Raw genomic sequence first — 24371 nt, 5'->3', positions numbered from 1 at the left:
CATGCCTGATGTCACGGGGCATAATTTTATGCGTTAGCGTGCGGGACCCGTCCCCACATGCCGACTGGAAGTTTCTGGCCATAAACTTCATTCCCATGTAACTTGATTAACCTTCTACTCACCCTCTACTGTTGGGCATGCATGCCTTTGTGTCTACGGTGACTGAATAAATCAAACTGTGCTGTATAATGGGAATACAAAATAAGGGTAGAATGTATGACTATAAAATAGGGACTAAATAATATTTGTGCACCCTGGCCCAAGTTTTTCACATTCTCTAATTCCACTTCATCTGATGGCTACACGGGTCTTGATCTCCAGGGGCAATTTAATACCACTCTTCCCAATAGGAAAGGGGCAGATGTAGAGCTAAAATTGTTATGCAAAGACCTACCACCATGTTCTCGCTCGATTCCTGTCCACTACTCTCTTAATTGGGCCCTTGTTTTTAGGCAGCCGAGGCAACTGCCTGACTTGGGCTGAAGCCTCATTAATACAGACAAAGCGGGCATCTAGATGTTATTGGAATCCCAAAAGCATTTTAAGTTAACTGTTGCTGGTGCCATGCTCAGTAAAAACTGAGATGGAAGAAGGGGAGGCCATCTAAGATACATCAAAAGCTTTCCTAAGTGGGTGGGATAGGAGGAGTGGGAGTGTTGCTGAAAGTCCCACAAGGGGAGTCTGGGCCTCTACTGCCTTTGATCCCCTTCCCCGCCCACCCATGAAGTGACATCAATCCCATCACCCACTGTGCCTGATCTTGGTGACAGCAAGCAGCCTCCAGGCTCCGTGTGTTTTGTTTTGTCTGAAGCTGGCCAGCGGCCTCCTTCTGCCTGTTGTGGACAGGCAGCAGGCGGGTGGAATGAAATTGAGGCTCAGGAGTTAAAATAACCCCGGCCTCAATATAATGACATTGGGTGAGTTTGACACTACCTCGGCTGCTCCACTTGCCAAAAACCAGATCCCAGTTAAAATTCTGTGTGTGTAACACTATTGGATATCGATTAATAATATATTAAAAATCTTACATCTTTGTAAGCCTTATGTTAACTTTCCATTATAAATTCTTATGTCTACATTTATAATGGAAACGGTCTTTGTAAACTTGTCATACTGTAATTACACTCTCCTACCATTAGTAGTGATTAGCATTTTTGAATTTTCCAGCTTCTCAGCGTGTAATGTAGATGTCTGAGCTCAAACAAGTTATTGCTATGATTTTCAAACTGGTCCATATTTGAGTTAGTCATGAATAATAATATCAATGCTATGATTTGTTACCAGATCTCCCATGGTGTTGCCCACGGTGAGAAAGATGATTCTCTGTTTTATAACAATAGAAAATTTATACCATGGATAAAATCAGGACCACTGATCTACCGTCACCAAATAAAATATATTCTACTTTTATTAAAATGTATTCTAGTGATTTTTACGCTTTGGGGATTCCATTTCACATCTCTGTACATTATTATTGTGCATACTGTGCACGAGTGGCTTTTATATTTCATATACATTCCTTTACCTATGTACTTACTATATATTCTGTAGCATTTTAAGGAGTGTACACAGTATGATGATCTGCAAGATTTATTAATTCAGTAAAAACATTTATGCACTGACAGTTCAGAAGTTCTGATGAAAGGCCATCACCGGAAATGTTCATACCTATACTTGCATGCCATGAATACTCATTAGCATCAAACACTTTCAAATTACATCATAGCTTTAAGATAAAATCAGCACACAAATCTTGCTGCACAGGGATCACGTTTGTTTTAAAGGTGATGTGTACCAGTCGGCTTTGTGTCGTTGTGTCTGAGGTCAGCGGTTCTCCTTGTTTATGGCACAAGGGAGGGGGAGCAGGAGAATGGCTGCTTGCATGAAAGCTTGGGACCAGCAAGGGTGAGTCAGTGGTGTGGGGGGCAAGGGGGGTAATGTAGAGTGGGGTTAAGGGCACAGGGGAGAGGAAGAAGGATCCGGGGAGGACACAGCTGGGGTTGGCCGTGGATTAATGAAGTGGGAAGGGTCTGGTCTCCTGGGTGTGGTGGGAACAGGTCAGTCAAGCTAAGAATATGAGGGGTCTAAAGGGTGGTGTTAGTACTATCCAAATGTGGGTCCATCTCAGGGTTTTGGCTGGCAGAGTCCTTACAGGGCTTTGATCTCACCCACAACATTTCATTACCCCCACTGAGTGTGATCTTGGACAATGCCCTTTACAATGCATAGAAGGGAGGGCCAGTTGAGCCTACAAGTTTAGCCATGTCCCAAAGAGTGGCAAGTACAACAGTGGATGCTAATGGAACAATCAATGAAGAACTGACAAAAAACACAACATTGTTTCTTCCACAATAAAGGAAATGTCCCTAACTCCCCTGTAGCCATCAATGTGTGCCAACCATGAGGCGTGCCTGTACTTTCAGTCTCTGACTAAGCTAGTCTCAACAAATAATGACGATGCACACACGAATAAAGTGAAACCAGTGCAATGTGAAATACTTACAAGTGAAATTTAATTTTGAAAAATGCTCTTTGCGCTCTCAAATCTTATGTTAATGGCAATTGGTTGGGCAGGAAAGTTTTGACCATGATGAAGCACCTTCCTGTGTAACCAGGAGGCTCTTTTATATCCCACATGTAGCTGCAGCACTGTCATCTGACATTGGGGTTTCACCACTGCAAAGCTTCCCCGGCTGTGTGATTGCATGTATCTCACTTGCACACCGCCAGCACTTTAAACTTTAATTTTAATCACGTAGGAAATGGAAAAAAGCAAGAAAGCAGAAGTGGTTATGCCGTAGGAAATGGCATGCTGTTGACAAAACCAGGGATTGGTGGGGGGGGTGCGGGGAGGGGGGGGCGCATGGGATTTGGGGCTCTCCCAAGCCTCTGGATGTATTTTCAAATGGTAAGTTACAACTCACCTTATTTAATGTATAATAATGGATACATAACAATTGACATAAGCACACGTTTCTGGTCCATTCTATTGCAGACATTACTGTCGATGGTTTTACCTCTCTAAGTTCAGAGGCCAACAATTACTTTTGACACAATCTCACATGAAATCCAAGATTTTAAACAAAAAAGAGTTTTAATTAAATCATACAGTTACCCCTCAGTGTGCAATCTGAGGTGACTGTAGGTCACTTAGGAGTGATCTTTGACCGAGATCTTCCTGCTGGGTTCACCCTTTAACAGGTATTCTCTGGAGCGCTCCCTGTTGATACATATCGTCTGTCTTCTTTCTGCAGTCCCTGCCATGTTGGCCTTTTCCCGTGGTTTATATACAGCATACAGTGTGCATGAGTTTTCCAAGAAATCACTGCTGCATGTGATTGGTTAGTTGGATGAAAGATCAGCAGTGGTTGGTTAGCATATTCTCAGGTTGTCTTCCATTGGTTTAGCCATAAAAGGACTTCTTCCTGTCCCACTGGGGAGGATCTCCTGCTCGGCGAGCGGGGGTGGGGTGGGGGGGCTGCGAGGTGATGTATAAAATGACGGGTGGAACTCCCGACGTCACCCCGCATCATTTCCATTTTCAGGTTGGCGGGGGTGCAGCCGAATCCGCTGTCCGCCCGCCGACATGTCAATGACCAATTGAGGCCATTGACAAGATCATTTAAACAATTAAAGGATCCGCCCGTCCAACCTTAATGTTGTCGGGCAGGCCAGGAGCCCAGGTGGGAATTAGAAAAAACATGAAACCTCATCCACCGGCGGGACGAGGTTTCATGTAGGTTTTAAAAATTTTAATAAAGTTAATCAGTAAATTATGAACATTGTCACATGAGGGGGACATGTTAGGGAATTTTGTTTTTCTATGTTTAATATTGTTCAAAGTGGAAGCGATCCCCCTGAGGCTGCACTTAGCCTCAGGGAGATGTGCGCTCCGTTGTGCGCATGCGTGAAAGAGCGCACTCTCACTTTTAGGGAATCCCCCCCGCCCACCCCCCATCCGTACAGGGAGCGCATGGTGCTTCCTGCTGGATATCACGCTGGTAAAATGGCGGCGGGGCTCGCTTCACTGGCCGGGATTGGCTCCCTGCCCGCTGGAGATTGGGTTGGGCCTGCCCACCCGACAGGCAGAAAATTCTGCCCCTTGAGTTTGGTGATGAATGTTGTTCATTAAAAAAAAAATAAAGTGAGCTCATGCATTCGGTGCCACTTACAGAATTAAATAGCACAGAGTGAGGACATTCCATTCATTGAGCCTGTACTGGCTCTTTGAAAGAGCTATCCAATTAGTCCCACTCCTCTGCTCTATTTCTATATCCATAAGATACTTTCCCCTTCAAGTGTTTACCTAATTTCCCTTTGGAAGTTACAACTGAATCTGCTTCTGCCAACCTTTCAGGCAGTGAATTGCAGAACATATATGACTCATTGCATAAATAAAACTTTCCTCATCTCCCTTGGCTCGCTCGTCAATTGCCTTAAATCTGTGACTTCTAATTACCCACCCTCCCATCACTGGAAACAGTTTCCCTGTATTTACTCTATTAATATCTGCTAGCCTCAAACTTCTCTACTCTAAGGAGAACAGTCCAAGCTTCTCTAGTCTGTCCACTGAAGTCCCTTATCTCTGGTATCATTCTAGTAAATGTCCACTGAACCATCTCCAAGGTATTGAAATCCTTCCTAAAGAATTGGACACAATACTCCAGCTGAGGCCTAACCAGCAATTTAAACACATTTAAGCACAACTTTGTCATGTTGAACTCGATTCCTAGATGTAGAAAGCCAAAGATCCCGTGTTCTTTTTTTTAAACAACGGACTTAGTTTTTGAGTTCTTTAAACATTTCACTATAGTGAGATGTGCGATCACTGTGAAAATGAGAAAACCAAGAAGCACATGGGCTAGCAGTGCCCACGCCTTTCCAACACTGCAAATTCAGAGTCAGAGGGCTGAATTTAATGCAGCCTGTTGAAACAGGAAACATGGTGGCCAGGCCTATTTAATTGTGGGGAGAGGTCCAACGTCAGTCCCCTGGCGGCGGCAAAATCTCCCCCAGTTAAGTCGGAGGGCAGAAGGAGCTGACGCAGGAAATACCGGCCAATGGTGGCGGGATGTCAATTAGGCTCATTAATGGGCCATTTGACACCCATTATCCATGAACCCACCGCAATTTAGTGGCAGCTCAGGAATTAACTGGGCGTGACAAGGCTTTTCTGTGCTCTTGGGAAGCCACCCAGCAAACCCCATTGGGTTTGCCAGCAGCCTCAGGGTGTGGGGGGTGGGTGCGTGTTGGAGTGGGGTGGAGGGGGGTGCCTTGTGGTCGGGCACTCTGTGCCCAATCGAGGGACTCGGACAGGGGGGTGATTGCTGAAAGAAATCCCCTGCCCTTGTCACTTATCCTCACTCCCCCCACTCTACTGAGACCCCCCCCACCCCTCTTCACTCAGCTTTAGCCTGTGGTCCCATGATGGTCTTGGGCCTCTGGCGGGTTCACTGCTGCCAGAGCGACTGCTCCTGCTGGTGACATGAGGAGCTGCTGATCTCTGATTGGCCAGCAGGCCTCAGTGGGCAGGACTTCCACCACAGCGGGCCTCAATCGCAGGGAAGGCCTGATGGTAGCCACTTAAGTGCCTGAAGGGGACTTGATTCTGTCAAGCGTCCCCCGACAAAAGTGACGGGGGTTCCCTTTAGTTCTCCAGCCAGTGGGCAAGATCCCTGTTGGCTGGACAAATTCCCAGCCAAGATCATTCCGGGCACACCAAGGTCCACATCAACAACATTTAGAATTAAATGAAACTCAACAAACAGTGAAGCTCAATGCAAACTGGAGGAACATCACCGCATCTTCCGACTTGGCACTTTATAGTTTTCCGGACTTCATATTGAGTTCAGCAAGTTTAGATCATGAACTCTCTCCTCCATTCCCACCCCCTTTCCGATCCTCCCCTTTTCCAATAATTTATAATTTAAAAAAATTTTATATATATTTTCCCTTTCCCACCTATTTCCATTATTTTAAAATGTATTTCCATCCGTTGCTTTATCTCTACCTTTTTGCCCATTTTGATCCCTTCCCCCCACCCCACCCCCACTAAGGCTGTCACCTGCTCGTCCTGCTTTCTACCCTTAATGTCACCTATTAGTACATTCCTTAGCTAATATCACCACCGTCAACACCTCTTTGTCCTTTTGCCTGTGACATCTTTGGCAATCTCTTCTTTGCCTCCACCTATCACTGGCCCTCTATCCAGCTCCACCTGTCCCACTCCCCTCAACCAGCTTATATTTCACCTCATTTTTATATTTCTTAGTTCTGATGAAGAGTCATACAGACTCGAAACGTTAACTGTATTTCTCTCCGCAGATGCTGTCAGACCTGCTGAGTTTTTCCAGCTATTTTTGTTTTTGTTTCAGATTTCCAGCATCCGCAGTATTTTGCTTTTAAATAGGGATGTTACTCAGTTATCTGGATCGCCTGAACACATAGCTGGTAACCTTAGCCAACATTTTACACTCTGCCCAATTTTACTGCTCATTGACTGTGCTTTTCTTGCCAGGAGGGTAAGGTTAAAATGACTCCAATCATGTTTGTAGTTCAAATGAAGGCAGAACTGTTGAAGATTTTCATTATCTTTTTCAGGAATTCAGACCTACTTTTTAAACTGTAAGCAAATTATTCCTTTTCTGGAACTGCAAGTTTACCAGAAAATAATCCATGGATGATGGGAGATGTTTATGCAAATAAAACTCTTTCTACAGAAATATTGATTTTACTTTATGATCTATATCCAATTTTCCTTCAAAGGTTTAAGCTTTTCTCCTGGTTTTTTGAATTTGTTAAGAATGATTATCAAGGGTACGCTGTACTCCACTTGAGATTCCAACAGTTCTTTCATGGGACCATTAAATACGTTTACATGTAATACAACCATTGTATCCTGGTGAATGTGTTACCTGTAGAAGAAGCCTCTCATCCCCAATAATTGCAGCATTACTCCAATCAATGATCTCTGAGAATGGTAGCTCCCATCCATTACTCAGTAATACTGGGATACATGCAGCCTGTAACAAAGGATATTGAAAGCTACAATTACATTACGCTCTAACATATTAGTTTTAAGTTTTAAAGTTTTACATGAGCAACTACAGAGAGTTTGAAGACAGGAGTAGTTATTTTCCATTTTTTGCTATGTGACTGACAACCCAAAGACATTTGTAAGTTTGGGGGCAGAGCACATCCTTCTATTCAGACATACCGTTCAATTTTCTTGATGTTAGAATCTTACATTTCTTGCAAGACTTGATTTAAACTCATATGTGAAGATTGAATCAGCTTGGGTGGAAACTTGATGGAATGGGGAAGGAGTTAATATCTGGTAATGTCACAAAGCCAAAAATATAAAAAGAAATTGGATGTGAGATTATCTGATCAAATGGCAAATGCATTACGAACAGCAAGACTAAACGGTATAGGTGTATTTAATTACGCTTAATTAAAATGAAGCAAAGAGATGTTACAAAGCGGGGAGGTCAATTCACATAACGAATGCGCCACTGCTTCTTGATTCAGTGTGTTGAACAATTGGGCTAGAATTAAGACCATAATTGATTTAAGTAGTGATGCAGACATGATGGAAAAGTTGGAGCTTGGTAATCATAACATTTAATTCAATAGTGTTGACAAGGGTAACAGCTAGAAATACTCAAACTGATGTACCAGGGTTTTGGGAGATGTTTAGGCTTGGGGATGATTGATCGGAACTTATACTGCAGTTAACAAAGGAAAAGAGAACCAGATTTCTGGAAGTGTACAGTGGAATGTGCACAAACATACCTCACATCTAAATAGAAAATTAATGTAAAAACATAAAAAAGGAAGACAAAATAAGGACAAAGAAAAAACGAAATGGTTTAAGTGATTTAGGGAAACTGGGAAGGAGGAAGGTTGGAAATATGTATGAAAAGTAAACAAAAAGTATGGGAATGAGAGAGGAAAAAATGCATTAGGGGAAACAAAGTATTTTTGGCTTATTTATTGTTGGCAAAGTTTTGCAGAACAAATGGAACCATTTAAATATGAAGAGCAACAAAACTCTTTCAGTATCGAATTCTGAAATCTTACTATGCAAAAAATGATAACTTTTAGAACTAAATTTGCCTCTAAATTTATAGAAATAAAATAGGAACAGGTGCTATTTAAACTTAAAAGGTGAAGCGCCAGCTGAAATCATGGAGATTGGCGAGGTCAACAATAAAATGCCTAAAAAGTGTGCATACCTTTGAAGGAAGTCTCAGATTCAATCTCCAGTCTATGCTGAGTTAGCCAATAGATGGGATGGCAGTGCAGTGTTGCAGTTTTTAAAAAAATCATTCACGAGGTATGTGCATTGTTGCCATGGCCAGCATTTATTGCCCATCCCTAAATGCCCTGAGAAGGTGGTGGTGAGCTGCCTTCGTGACAATTGGTGCTTGCTATGCCAGTTCAGAGAAAATTAACAATCACACTGATGTGGGTCTGGAGTCACTTATAGGTCAGACTGGATAAGGAGGACAGATTTCCTCCCCTAAAGGACATCACTGAATCAGATCGAGTTTTACAAAAATCCAATCATAACTGATACTAGCTTTTTAGTCCAGATTTATTTAATTTACTGAACATAAATTCCCCAGCTGCAGTTGTGGCATTTCAACTCACATCCCCGGATCATTAGTCCAGGCCTCTGGAATACTAGTCCAGCAAAATAACCATTATAGCACTGTTCCCGAATATTTACATGTGTGCGGTTACAGTTGGCTGCAACACACCTGGATTTCAGAGAGAAAAAGATAGTGATATTGTCTAGTCCCAAAGACTGAAGAGCTAGAAGTGCGTATGTGTAAATATTGGGTGAGGTTTAGCCATAATACCCACACTATGATCAGAAACCTGCCAACGCTCATTACCCAGGCCAGCACACGGCCACTAGGAAAAGGTTTCAGAATGAAAGTGGAGCCTGAGGAACAAAAACCCTGGAAAATTTGATGGAGGAATTAAAACAAAAACTGAGGTACTTCAGCAATCATGAAACACTAAAATATAATGGACTACAACCACGGGAGTTTAAAGAAATTATAGAAAAGAAATGCCGTTGTGGATTTTTTTTCTGTTCTTTGGACTCCAAGTTGAGAAAGTATGGAAAATAAGTATTGCTATTCCATTCTGTAAAAATGTTTGAAGCATTATCTTGGGAACTATAAATCTACCAGATTAAGATCTATAGTGGAACATATTTATATTTATCAATAGTGGGAGTCTAGCATAAAGAAAGCAATTTAAGAGTACCGCCCACAGTCTCATCCAATTTAGATTCATGAAAGGCAGGTCATTTAAATATTGAAAGATTAAATAGTGATTACATGAAGTGAAAATGATTGATGATATGAGAGCATTGGATAAGATTCCACACATACTTGTAATTAAGGTACAAACTCATAGGCCTGAATTTTACCCTTGGTGTGATTGGCGGGCCCAGGAGCGGCCAGGGAACAGACCCGCCGACAGCGATCGACCCCCGACCCTGAATTCACGCTGGCTGGCCAATCCACGGCCAGCCAGCGTGAGGCGCCTGCTGCAAAGCTCAGCGCTGCCAGGGTGGGGGGGCAGGCGGGTAGAGGGTGGGTGACGACATCACCGCAGGCGATGGTGAGCGCTGCGAGGGAGATCCCTGAAGGCAAACAGCTGCCTCAGGGAGCTGCACGCCTGCAAATAATGAGATAAGGGTGTAAAAAGCTGCAAAAAAAAAAAAAATTGTCCATCAAGCACCTGAAAGCATACCTCAAAAATTATGTCCGCAGATATTTATTTATTTAAAAAATTTCCTAACAGAGATTTCATCCCGCCCTTGGATGAGGCTTGATGAAAAATGCAAAGGCCGCCTGGCCGATTCGCCTGTCTGCCAACCGTGAAAATCATGACAAATCACAGACAATTGTGCCGTTAATGGGCTTAATTGTCGGCGGGCGTGTGTTAAAGTCGGAAGCGCACCCGCTGAGCGAAATATTGCGCAAGTGCGCAATGACACAGAGACACTCGCCCGATGTCATCGCACGCAATTTCACGCTCGATTGGGTTTGGCACAAGCCTGCCTGCCGGGTATAAAATTCTGCCTATTGGATTAAAAAAAATACAAGTTGGATAATGATTTGTCTATATGATATGAAACACAGGCAATTGTCAGTAATAATTCTAATTGGGGCGTTATGCTCGGAACACTCTTCCAGTTCATGCAGTTCATGCTATTTTTGATTTCAATGGAGGTCCTGTACATAAAATACCCAATTTTTCAAATTGTGCCAGTCTAGATGGGAACACAATATGTTCTAAGAAATGGTTCAATAAAAATATACCAGCAGAAATTTAGTTACTGAATGGCTTATGCATAATTAGATATGGACAAATTAAAAATAATTTATACTTTGGACCTAAAATAGTAATGAATAAGGCAAAATTTCAAGCAGTGTAGCAATTAACCAAAGATAAAACATCTACTTAGGCATTCTGAAATCCAGGGTGTAGATAGCTTTGTAGATTCCAAGGAATCTAGAGATGCACTATAGGTATTCCTCTGTGTATTGATCAGAGGTGCATGAAGTACCATTCTTAAGACAAAGGTACAGTTTCTATATTTCAATAAAAGGGAACAAAGATTGTTACAGGTCTTATATCATTGAACTACGAAAAGAAACTAATTCAGCTCAACCTGTTGATGTTGCAAAAGACATGGCAGAACTGATATGTGGTTTAAGTTTAAAAACTATTTGGATAATCAATCAGATTAAGTGTTTTATGAGGAAGCTGGAATAATAAGCCAGTGATCATAGCTGAAAGCTGAAAAAGCCACAAATCAAATGTAGTTCAAAGTGTAGCTTCCTTGCAGAATTGTAAGTCAGCCAGTGTAGTAAGTGTTGATGATAAAAGAGACTCTTTTGTCAAAATGTTTTGTATTGCACTCATCAGGACAATTCGCAAGAAAATAACAATGTCAGGGGAAACAACATATTTATGCTGATGAGAAGTGAGTGCTGATTGGTTGGCAAGTGGACTCTTATTGGTAGAGGCGTTACCCTGGAGAATGCACCAGTTGATAGTGATTGAAAGTTAATTTCCAAGCATTGTTTGAAATTTGAACCAGGCAGCTTGACTCGGATTGGTCAAGGTATTGCCCCAGGGAATGAACCAGCAAATGGCTGTCATTTATTTCTTGGGAGGGGATGTGATGTGGAGATGTAATGTGGTGTATGAATTTCAGTGCCAGTGTAATGCTATGTATGTAGGCCATACGTTCCAAAGACAGGCGGATTGTATTAAACAGCATGTCTCTTCCGCTGTCTGCAACAGGCAAGGTGTGGACCATATCTAACCAGCCCTGCTTGCAAAACTCAAAACAGTATCCAACATTAGATGTGATTTCACCATTGGACAACATTTGCTAAATAATCGTCAGTGTGCTAAGAATTACGCTGACAACCAATTTAAGTTGGCAGGCTCGCAGTGTGGCACATCTGTGTGTACTGGAAGCTATGTATATTAATATGAGAGCCCTGTTCTTTGCAGACGGGAAGAACACGTACACACATTTTGCCCATTTCAGATAAACAAACCAAGTGACAACCATTCACTGGTTCATTCCCCAGGGCAATGCTTTAACCAGAGTCAAGCTGTCTTGTTTGACTTTCAAACAATGCTTGGCAGTTAACTGTCTGTCACCATAAACTGGCACATTCTCATGGCAATGCCTCTACCAGAGTCCACTTGCCAACCAATCAGCACTCTCTCATACAGTATAAATATGTTGTTTCTCCTGACATTGGTATTTTCTTGCAAAATGAGTGCAAGACAAAAAGTTTTAACAAAAAAGCCTTTTTTTTCAACAATACTCAAGCTCTGTACTACCAAACAACTGTGTGTAGTAAGTGTTAACTCAGCTGCAATATTCAAAAAGGAAATAAAATATTATCAATTCTGTATAGAGACGGACCAAGGCTGGTTCCTAAAACAGGAAGGAGAGGAGAATGCTTTGTGTAGATACGAAATAAGGGACTAAACAATGAGGTGAACTGACAAATTGAACAGTCTCTTCTCACTCCTACTTTCTTACATTAAGTGCATAATTTAAATGTGTAATGTCCTCTCAGCAGCCTGGCCAATATTCTTGTCAACCAACGGCACTGAAAACAAATTAACTTGTCATTCATCTCATTGTTGTTTGTGGATCTTGCTGGCTGGTATGTTTGCCTCTATGACAATAGCCTCTGGACTACCATGTAATTCATTGTGCAAAATGCTTGGGGATATTTCTGAGAGATGTAATATGGAACAATATAAAAACAAGTCCTTTTTTCTGAGATTCTGTATTATAATTATAAAAGAGTTTTTCCTCTTCTTAATACTTTATTCTAGGCAATATTTCACAAAACTAATTTGTAACAGATGGGTTTCATTCACCATAATGTTGGCTAAATAAATTGCATTAACCAGGAATGATCAAACTTTATATTAATAAAAATACTAGTTACATTAAATTAATTGTTTCTACAATCAACATAGCATTAGGATTGTGATTTCCAAAATAATCGTTGGCATAACTATGATGAATATTTAGTGAGAAAAACAGATTTGGGGTGATGGAGAGATTAAGCATAGCACATTAATGTTGTAATATGCTGAGTCACTGAGTGGTTAAGAACCAAGCTAATGCCTTTTTGATTTCCCACTCAGCGAATTCCAGAGTATTAGGGAAGTGCAAGGCAAAAGTTAAGAAGGTCTCACTGGAATTCAGGAAAGATCAGTGATTTTGTCTATAAAGACTCCTTTGACACACTTCTGTGCTAGTTTAATAGTGGGTTGCTTAGCTACTCCTTTGTCCTGGGAAATGATGTATACTACAAAGAAGCCAAAATAAAGGAGAAACAAACAATATATTTAATATGGCAGTGGGATGGTAGAAAATTATCTGTAAAACAATTTGTTTTCTGGGCCAGAAGATGGTCAACACAAATCCCTTCTATGAATTTCGCACTTGTATTCAATCCTGATGCCACACTTTAGATATTGAGCGTGGGTGGGTAGAGGAAGAGGGAGAAGAGAGCAGCAAATGGTTTAAAGCAGTCTTATCCAACCAGCAGCCTGCATTGTGGCCCCTGAAGCCAGTTTTCGAAATGCCAGTCAAACAGGTAAGCAGAGAGGAAGATTCTACAAGGAGCTGCTCCTGCAATCACATGCTGTTCTTCATTGGTAAACCTATCAGCAGCAAACGTGGGAAAGAAATTGTCTGTGATCGGAGGAACAGCGATGAGTTTGGGGGAGGTGGGGGTGGGTGGGGGGGTGTGGTGGTGGTATGGGAGTTCTGGGGACCCTGAGGAGGCCAGAATGCTGGGGCTGGGGTAGTGAGGGGTGGGGGTACCAGGGAGGACAGGCAGGCTGCAAGGCCTGGGAGTGTACGCTATAGAGCCTAGAGTCATAGGAGAGGGGGGGTGGGCTGACTGGGGTGTGTGTGTGAGAGTGAGTGAGAGTGTTACTGAGCGTGTGCCTTTCTTTGGAAGTGAGATGTGGGGGGGTGCCTAGGTGGAGTAAGCGTGTGTCTGCTTTATTCCCAACCTCAGGTTTTTCATTCACTTTCACCGCCACGTACCGACACATGCACACACCCACTCACAGTGGCAGAGGGTGAGTGAGTAAACACCCTCTCCTGACTGGGAGTGACCCTGGCACGCGTACACACTCTGACCCCCTCACACTCTGGTCATTTTTATTAATTACTCTTTTTGAAGCTTCACAATTTGTTGCTATGACGTTGCTTTATTTTTTTGCTCAGCAATTGTTTCTTTTCTTCATACCTCAAATTTTTTTTTCTTTGAAATTCAGTTTAATGTTGTGGCCAAACTTCATCTTTCTGAAATTTGCTCATTAGACCCTTGAGTGAGAAAAAATTGGAAATGTGCCTCCCGAAAACGCCCCCCCTCCCCCAACCCCAAGCAAAAAGGTTGGGCAAACCTGGTTTAAAGCAATGTTTCTCCACAGGGGACCCAAATAAATGAGAAATGGTAATTAATTGGGTTTTATGGGTTATAGGTCTTTAAATAATTACAGAAAGATAGAGGATAAAAAGCATACGTATCCTTTTGAAATATTTGATTAATTATTTAACTGTACTCCGATTGTACTTAATATGAGACAATTGATAAATATCGGTGTACTATTTTGTTTTATAGTTTTGCGACTACAATCACATCTGTTAAAATTCTATTTAAACATGTGCCAATGCAGTTGAAACATTAGACAGCTTTATTCACACAATAATAAAGCTTGTCATGTGCTCCAATGTTTTTCCAAATATCTACCAAAGTTTGCAATTGTTTTGCTAGGTGAAAGGTCACTGCATATATTAGGAAATGAGAGGTGTAATAATAGGGAACCCCACGTGCTATCTGAGCCTAGAACAGGTGCACCCCAGCACTTGTTCTAAATCCAGATGAACTGCTAATAGAGTTCCCTTTGTAACATGATGATTGAGTCGCACTGCTGGGGAGCCCTGCAGTCTGCTGCTTTTCAACCTTCACTGAAGGAGAGACCATATGGGAACATTGGGTCGTAGAGATTAATGTTAATAATACATGTCTTAACTTTAATATGCAAAAATGGACAATTTTAAAGTTATATAAAAAAAATGTTTCCCAGTGGCAGTGGGCTGATATTAATTAAGAGTCTTCCAAAGGTCCAAAGAGAATCTTGGGAACTCAAGGTTAAAATGATAACTATTAAATTTGACTGATTATGTTAAGGAACAGCTAACTTTGAAGATCCTCTTGTTTCTCGAGTGCATTACCTGAAGAGCCTCCAGAAATCGGAAAGAGCCCAACCTCCTCCCTCTTGGGACAAGACAAAAGCTTGAGTTGTGCAGCAATTCTTGGTATTCAAACCTGCAAAGACAAAGTAAATAAATGCAATTAAATCCACTATTTCAACAAAAAAAACCGTTTTTAAAAATCATGAGCACTCTTCTAATTGTGTCCCTTCCTCTTGGCGAACACCAAAATAGACCTTGGTTGTTTCTACTAAAACACCTTTGCTTTTGAATAAACCCGAATCAAAGACTGACATATGAGGCAGAATGTCTTCCTAGTTCCCTCTCAATTATCTCCATAATCAAATAAAAAAAGGATAAGCCTTTCAATTTTTGTGGAAGGGGTAGGGAGTGTGTAAAACAAATGGTAGGAGATAATTCACCAATTAAACAAACCCCCCTGATTCATTTGGAAAATCCAATTGGATACATAATGAGTGGCCAAAGCACCATTGCCCATTTTATGTCCCTGCCAAAGTTAAAAGTTTTCCTGAGGGGAGACTTTGTGTTGGCTGCCAAATGGGGGTGATACTGGCAATCCCCTTGTAGCATCCACCCAACAAAGCAATCAGGGAGCCCAAAGCATTTTCAGATACGGGCATCATTATAATTTTCTTGGTGAGTCACTTGTGCCATATGTGGGGGCTGAGCAAAGGCAGAGAGGTGGGGAGGGATAGCCCGAGAAACACTGGCCCCAGGTGGCATGTCAATTTCAAGCCCAATCTTGGTGTGGTAATAATCACTAGTGCAGAGTGAAGGCGGGAAAGGAATCCTGCCCTCCTCCCCATTGAGGTCAATTAAACATGTTAAAAAGCTCATGAAGAGTTTGTTGAAGGAGGAGGGTGGAATATTTAAAAGGGGTGCATGCATTTTCTGAACAGCTGAGGGCAGGTGTGTACAGTGGGGTGTCAGAGCACCACTCCAGCCCCATAAAAGGGCTGGAAGGGCAATGGAGCACTGGGCACTTTTAAGGAGGTGCACCCTTAGCACTGCACAGAAAGAAGGGAAAGCGGGCAAAGTGTGCGGCTTTTAAACAGGGTCATCTTCTGCCCCCCTGGCATCATGGGGGCAGAAGAGCAGGGGGCTGCCAAGGACAATTGAGTGGCCACCAGTCCAGAAGGAAGGCTCCAGCTTGCAGTAGGGTCACAAATCTCAGACTCTAGATCCAGTAGCTATAAGGAGCAACACCCTTCACTGGAAGGGCATAACTCCAGTCCTCAGGAGAGGAAAGAGGGGCAGGAAGGCAATGAAAGCCAAACCCTCAATGCAGGATCAACTGCAGAAGATTGATCCACCTGGAGATGACCGAGAACCAGTGCCACAAGAGGCTGTGGCTCTCCAGGCAGATGGTGTCACCACAGCCTACACGATGTTGGAGTGAGGATGGCCCACAACCTACAATTATGGACATGTTGAACTGTTTAAACAAGACCTGTGTTTTCTAAAGAAATACAAGAAAAGACACTGATCAAAAGATGGCTGATACTGTAAAGGGACTCCTTCTGGAAAATTGCTATGTTGAGTACACTGACAGACATGTCCTGAGAGGACATGGAATTTCGCACCTGGCGAGGTGTCAAGCCACACTTCAAACAGAGACTTTAGAAAGGAAAGTATTCAAATGCAAAAGGCTGGACTTTTAAATTACTGTTTGTGAAGACAATGGAAAGTGTCCCCCCAGCCAGCTACAACCCACTAGACACCCAAAACCACCTCCTGTTGATTTATATATCGAAAAGTTTGAGCTGAAAGCAAAATAGACTTTGGATGCAAGGAATGCCTGTACACAGAGAAATGAGTTTAAAACTGGCTCTGAAGACCACTGTTTGGCAGTGGCAGAGCCAAAGGACAATGCCAAAGAAGTAAGAAGGACATCTCTCTCTGTCTCTTTCTCTGGGGAAAAGTGTTGTAATTGGGAAAAGCAAACAACAGCAAGAGGACAGTCATCCCAGCAGAGACAAGCAGGTCATCACTCTCTCCATCAAAAGGTGTCTTTAGCAAAGTGCAAAACTGAACAAAGCTCACTCTAGAGTTCCGACAATGCCACCTGCTCAGCCGAACAACCATTGAGCCGGCTATCAGACTACTGAAGATTCAATTCCAGTACCTGGAATGGTTAGGTGTTACCCTCCAACGCTTTCCTGTAAAAGTCTTGCTCATTATAGTGGGTTGCTGCACCCTCTGTAACATGGCCCTCCAGAGAGGTGTGAAACCCCGAGGGCAGTGAGGTCCTGAAGGACGCCAGCATACTAGGGGAGGAGCAGATGCAGGAGGTGAGAGAGAAGGAATTTGAGGCAGAGGGATGATGCAGAACAGAGAAGTGCTTCTCTGTTACATGACGACATGATCTGCTCCTGTCACCCTCTGGGGAGAAGACCTCCCTCTGCTCCCTCACAGCCTCCAGCATTAGATCCAGATTGGTATCAATGAATCGAGGGGCAGCCCTGCCCTGGGCGCCAAGCTTCCGCTCCCCTGTGATATTTTGCTTCCTGCTGGTGAACTGAAGGCTTTGCCACATTCAGCGGATCTCTCCCTCAGAACAACCAGCAGCCTCAGTGATGATTGCCATGGGGAGTCTAAATGAGTTCCACACTTCACTGCTCAAAGTGTGCAGGAAAGCTGACTCTATGCCAATGAAGGGCTCTACCCCGTGAAAATCTGAACTTCAATCAGTTTCCCATCAGAGGCGGGTTTCTGACCCCCACCACCTCCCCCACAACCCCCAATACAGAGCTGGCTCCTGTTCCCCATCTCCATGCCCATAATTCAGCCCAACGTGCCTCTTTGGGAGGAAGAAGGGAGAACACTTGCCAGCTCTTCTAGCTGGCTAGCAGGTGAGGTTTAATGGGGGGAGAAGGGCAGGGTGGGAACGGTGACATGGGGAGGGTGCAGGGCAGGATGGGCATAAGCAGATTGAAATAATTTTATGAGGTTCACTGGAGCTCCTCCTGCCCCCCCCAAAAAATCATTCAAAAAACTGGAGAGGCCCCCAATGTTCCTTTTAAAAGCTCCATAAATTAGGCCTCCCAATGCCTGCAAAAACGAAACTGGCATGCATCTTGCACATTTTGCCTATTTCTCCTTGAAAGTTCCAATCAGGCTTTTATAATGGACGTTGCACCACTATTTCCATGTATGAGTAGCCTTCTGCCTGTTTTTGAGCAGGGATGGTGGCTGCCTATTTACAATGATGTCAGAAAGTTAATTCAAGCAGATAGATCAGTGCACAAGGTCCCCTTCAAACCTTCAGTTGCTGGCCACCCATAACCATTTTTTACAATTGGAAACAGGAGGCAGGCAATTGAAAGCTTTCCCTATGTTGTTTCAAAACTGAATGGAATCACTTTCTGTAATCTTTTTCTGGCAATAGAGCAACTATTTCTCCTTTATTTATACATAAATATGTATGTCTCAGTTTTTAGATATATAATCTATAGCACAAAGCACTCTTGTAAACATTAATGTTTCCTTAGCCATCATCATTTGAGATGAACAGAAGGAAAATGTTGCCTCTTGTTAATAATTAACAAGCGCACCCTTCAGTTTGAGTCCTTTCATGAACGCAGTGGCATTTCTGCACAGTGACCATGATTAACTAATTTTCTACAGCCCACTGGTGTTACTAAAAAGAGACATTCCAATCCTGTTGAAAACAGTGCACATTTCAAAAAGTCAAAAGTTGTTACGGAGTTAATTGTCCTGGGAATTTATATGTTTAGCATTTTGCAACTGTTATAAAGATATATTTTGGGATGAATGTGCATTTTTAAAATGTTTTACAGTTCAATACATTAGGATCATTATATACCACTCAATGGTTTAGAAAACTATACAGTTTAATCTACTAGAATGTTTTATACAACCTGATATATTATGAATGCTATATGCAGCTCAATACATTAGAAATACAGTAGATAGTTAAAAACATGAATACTGAAAACAATTCAATAGTTCAATGTAAGCACATTGTTTAATATGATGTGAGCACACTTGGGGAGCTCACTTTGCCTGGTTCAGTGTGGTAGGGCCACTTTATGTGGTTACATATTTGAAGAGCACGAATTCTAATTCTTCAAAAATACTGCTCAAAGACTTTTTACTTAAGTTATCAAACATGGTTTGTTGAATCAGGGCTACTGTAGATTATATAATCTACTTGGAGCACCATACTGGTCCAACAGATAGCGAATTCTACACAGTCCTTGTGTTGCTTTCTTATGGATGAAGGAGCTGGGAGTATACACAGCCTCAATGGATTCACAATTGTTTGCAAAGCAGCAGCAACTTTCATTCATTTATTTTTAAAAAAATGTCACAAAGGTTTCACAAGCAGGTGTGTGAAGAATAGCACCAAACCAGGATTAGGAGCAGTGACCAAAAAGGTTGGTTCAATAGGTGGATTTTGTGGGGTTTTTAAAGGATGGGAGAGTTGTGGAAAGATGGAGGGGTTTAGGGATGGAATTCCAGATGGTGGGTCTCAGCAGCCCAAATGCTTTAGCACCAGCACCTGTGCAGGGGAAGAGGAGAGGCACAAAAGAACAGAGTCAAAGCTACGGAGAGTTGAGGGGTGGGAGTAGAATTATATGTCTGGAGGAGATGGTATGAAGAGTGGTAAAGACAAGAATGAGGTTTTAATTTCAAGGGGCTGGAGGCAGACAGCATGATGATGTGAATTTAACGTGGGACAGAATATATACAGCTGAGTTTTCATGGAGGATGGAAAATTGTCAATGAAAGCACTGAAATAGCCAATTCTGGAGGTGCATACGGGTTTTAGTAGTAAATGAGGTGAGGCAGGGGCAAAATTATTGACAAAGGTGAACACATTTTCTATTAATAGACTACAGATAATGATAACTAATGAAATAAAGGGTGGTGAAGTTAACTGGAATGTTTTCGTTACAAAACAATAGTGAATTAAGAGCCTATATAAACAAAAGAAAAGCTATCTATGCTACTGATGATCAGTGTGAAAATGACTGTGTTTAATGGGTTCATATTCTCATATGTAGATAATATGGCATAAATGATTTAATGAGTTATTCATGTCAGAAACGCTGTGCATAATTTAATGAACTGCAAATAATATATGTGGAATGTGAGTTAAAGAGAAACTTGCAGGAACATGTGGCATTGTAACTTCTGCCAAATCACATCCTGAAGAGTTGAGACCTTAAGAATTATGGCATTATCACATTTCTTTTCAGCTATTGCTTAGAATCTATTTTTGTGAAATAAGGATTCCAAACTTTTGGCAGATCAAAAAAAAACAAGGAATTTTGCTGTGTAAGGCATTGGCAAGAAAAGTTGAAATGACCTAATTGTAGCTTTGAAGATTTTGGAAGAAAAGATGCTGCTGATCTAGGCAAACTGATCATCATGACAAAACTTTCAAATATCAGGGGAAACAAGTTAAAAAATAGGACTGAGGAGGGAAGCAAGTTGATATATTTTTATAAAAGCAAAAAAACTGCGGATGCTGGAAATCCAAAACAAAAACAAAAATACCTGGAAAAACTCAGCAGGTCTGGCAGCATCTGCGGAGAGGAACACAGTTAATGTTTCGAGTCCGAATGACCCTTCAACAGAACTAAGTAAAAATAGAAAAGAGGTGAAATATAAGCTGGTTTAAGGGTGGGGGGTGGGTGTGGTAGAGCTGGATAGAGGGCCAGTGATAGGTGGAGATAGCCAAAAGATGTCACAGACAAAAGGACAAAGAGGTGTTGAAGGTGGTGATATTTTCTAAAGGAATGTGCTAACTAAGGGAAGAAAGCAGGACAGACAAGGTGCAGATAGCCCTAGTGGGGGTGGGGTGGGGTGAAGGAATCAAAAAAGGCTAAAAGGTAGAGATAAAACGATGGATGGAAATACATTTAAAAATAATGGAAGTAGGTGGGAAAAGAAAAATCTATATAAATTATTGGAATAAAAGGGGGGATCGGAAAGGGGGTGGGAATGGAGGAGGGAGTTCATGATCTAAAATTGTTGAACTCAATATTCAGTCTGGAAGGCTGTAAAGTGCCTAGTGGGAAGATGAGGTGCTGTTCCTCCAGTTTGCGTTGAGCTTCACTGGAACAATGCAGCAGGCCAAGGATGGACATGTGGGCATGAGAGCAGGGTGGAGTGGTGAAATGGCAAGCAACAGGGAGGTCTGGGTAATGCTTGCGGACAGACCGAAGGTGTTCTGCAAAGCGGCATGTAAGAGGTATTAGACACGTGGAGCAAGTTACCAGACAAGGACACTGAAGAAAACAGTACAGATGAGTTCAAGTCCTAAGCACTTGTATTTCTGAAGAGCAATTGAACTCAGTAGGCAGATAAATGGGGATGAAATCAAACAAGAAGGGACACGCTTGTTGAACCTAATGGCCTGTTCTTAAAAATCCTTTCATACTTATAATATTCAATCTAGAAATCCACTCAAAATAATTTCTGAAATGGAGACTCATGCATTAGAAAATATATGATCATCTTAGATTCTGTTAGTCAAATGATAAACAAGACAAAAAAGTTGATTCTCGTGTCTTGTGGAGAGTTGTGATGGTCTTTGCACGGAATTTACTAACCTGTATTAGGCGTTACACTGACACTAGAGGTCTCTATAGGAATAGAATTTCAAATGATGCAGAAATGCCATAGCTACATCTGAACTGGCACTGGGTAAGTCTTCTTGAAAAGTTATTGATATATAGGAGTCTCCAAAAATACTTAAGATTTACAAGGATGACATTTCAAATTTCAAATCTAGTAGTGCTCTGTGTGTTATAACTTTAAATCTCCTCCAAGGTCTCTCTCCTGTTGTTCAGCTGGGTGGGACTGCACTCGCCTGGTTCCATTTTTATCTATCTAATCATAGCCAGAGAATCACCTGGAATGACTTCTCCTCCTGCTCCCATTCATTATCTCTGCTGTCCCCCCCAGGATCTATCCTTGGCTCCATCCTATATCTCATCTACATGCTGACCCTAAACAACATCATCCAAAAACTCAGCCAGTTTTCATGTATATGGTATCAAATGAAGGCAGAAACTCTCCAGCAGCTTGGCAGCTTCTGTGGCCTTTCGTCGCTACTGCGAAAATTTAGAAATACAATAGGTTTTCGGTAGGTAAAAGTGGGGGTGGGGAGGTCTATGATAGGGTGGGACAATAGGAAAAATTAAATGGCAAAAGGTTTCATGGTGCAAAGGCAAAGTTAGTTGTAATGCGACAAGTGAAGAAACAAAAGATGTGTCAGAGGAGGTGTGAATGGCAGGATAGCAGCTTTCCAAATGCAAAATAAAAAAAAATAAACAAGAGAGAAAAAAATACACAACAAAAATGAGACAAAGGTTATGATATAGAATTTTCAGATGAGTATTTTCAGCAGTTTCTGTTATTATTTCAGATTTCCAGAACCTGCAGCATTTGGCTTTTGCCAATTATCACATGTACATTCATGACACCTAGCTCCATCTCAAAATCACCTCCCACAATTCCTTCACCATCTCTAAATTATCAGGCTGCTCCTCTGACACCTAGTAACAGACGAATAGAAATTTTCTCGAATTAAGTATCGGGGAGACTGAAGCCATTGTTGTCGGTCCTGCTACAAACTCTGTTGCCTAGCCGCCGACTCCATTTGTCTCCCTGGCAACTGCCTGTAACTGAACCAGACGGTTTGCAAACTTGGTGTCATGTTTGATCCTGAGATGAGTTTCCGACCATACATCCACGCCATCACTACACCGCCTATTTACATTCCATTCTGCCTCAGCTCATCTGCTGCTGAAATCTAACCATGCCTTGGTTACCTCTAAACTTGATTATTCAAGTGCAATACTGGCTGGCCTCCCACATTCTATGCATTATAAATTTAAGTCATTTTCTGCTTGTGTACTTACTCACACCAAGCCCCATTTATCCATCACTGTTGTGCATGCTGACCTATCTTGGTTCCTGTTTAAGTAACAATTTTGAATTCTCCTCTTTGCTCTCAAATCCATCCATTGCCCCTCCCTATCTCTGCAATCTCCTACAGCTCCACTATTCTCCAAGATATCTGTGCTCCTCTAATTCTGGCCTCGTGAACAACCCTGATTTTAATTACTCCATCATTAGTAGTGGTACCTTCAGCTGCCTTGATCCTAAGCTCTGGAATTCTCTCCCTCACCCAATCCGAGCCTCCATCTCATTTTCCTCCTTTTAGACACTGCTTCAAACCTAGCCCCATGAATAAACTTTTGGTTATCTGCCCTAATGTGGTTCGATACTTATTTTCTTTTATAATTCTCCAGTGAAGGGCCTTGGGACATTTCTTTAAGTTGAAGGTACTATATAATTATTTCAACAATCAAAACTTGTATCTAACACCACAAAAACAAAGTATACATTTAAAGACAGGCGATCGCAAATTTAGGGAGTCCTTGTGTTACAATTGTGTGGTTTGGGAGATGATTATATTTTGTGGCTGTATCTTTACATTTAAGATAAATAAAAGGGGGTCATGTGATCTGTTCCGAAGTCTGCCTGACAGTAAGTCTGGGTGGTTAGATTATTGTAAATTAAAGGAAGACTTAGTTTGTTTTACTGAGAAGATGCAAGATATTTATGCTTGGAGACAATGGCACCAGCCTGAGTTTACAATGAGAAGACTCTGAGGACTGGATTTTTGCTATCGAGGTGGGTAGCTCGAGTTAGAAAATTTCCTGACTCGAGCTACCTGTCTCAGTGGAAAGTGCACCGTCAGACCCAATTTTCACTCTGGGGGGGCGGGGGGGGTGCAGGGCAGGATAGAGTCAGGCCCACTACCTCTGGCAGTGGCCACAATGGCCCAGTGCTGAGGCAAGCTGTTTAAAAGGCCCATCTTGATTCTCTGGGACTTCATCCCAGTTGTTTCATTAAAATTTAGGATCTCTAGCCCTCACCCATCACATCCCCACCATCCCCATCCACTCTCCATGCCAACTTAATGCCAACCCATGCCCCAACACACCTTATAGCCCCCATTCGAACTTAATGCCAACTCAACCATCAACCTTGGCTCTTACACCCTGAGCACCAACTCATCTACTATCTACCATGAGCAGGCCTCAGGAGCCATGCTGAGGTGAAATAAAGGCCTAAATATCTATTATAGACATCGCTATATTAAAAAAAAATTCCCATTCATGAAAGCCTATTCAAAGTTTTTAAAATATCAAGTTATTAATCCCTTATAAAAACATACAAACTTCTATTTATAATCCCACATTAATCCTTTAATAACCCATTTGAGCTGTCAATCAAACTGTGAACTTAAGACTAGTTTACAGAAAGCAGTCAAGCATTCGAAGAACATAATGACAGCCCTTGGGAAAATGTCAAAAAATAGCTATTGCAACTGCTATAACAGAGGTTTTTAACTCTTACTGACACAGACAGCCTGTTTATTTTTTAATTTTTAAAGAGCTTTGGATTTAAATAACTGCATATCATTACAGTTCTACAAACCCGATCAGCCCTCTCAGAACATTTATGTCTATTCTAAAAATTCATGACTTCCACACTGTGG

General features: G+C 41.9%; 1 protein-coding gene across 1 annotated transcript in view; it reads right to left on the bottom strand.

Moving 5' to 3' along the window:
• LOC121278141 (exostosin-1-like) overlaps positions 1-24371 on the bottom strand; it is a 728729-nt gene that overhangs the window by 217917 nt on the left and 486441 nt on the right. Inside the window, exons 3-4 of the mRNA XM_041188253.1 lie at positions 14825-14918; positions 6915-7022 (exon numbers count right to left, since the gene is read on the bottom strand). Coding sequence (XP_041044187.1) covers positions 6915-7022; positions 14825-14918 — 202 coding nt within the window. The remainder of the gene's footprint in view (positions 1-6914; positions 7023-14824; positions 14919-24371) is intronic.

This window comes from Carcharodon carcharias, chromosome 5 (genome assembly GCF_017639515.1).
Source record: "Carcharodon carcharias isolate sCarCar2 chromosome 5, sCarCar2.pri, whole genome shotgun sequence".
NCBI classification, from domain to species: domain Eukaryota; kingdom Metazoa; phylum Chordata; class Chondrichthyes; order Lamniformes; family Lamnidae; genus Carcharodon; species Carcharodon carcharias.
The sequence above is the reverse complement of the archived record's forward strand: the minus strand, read 5'-3'. Positions and strand labels throughout refer to the sequence as shown.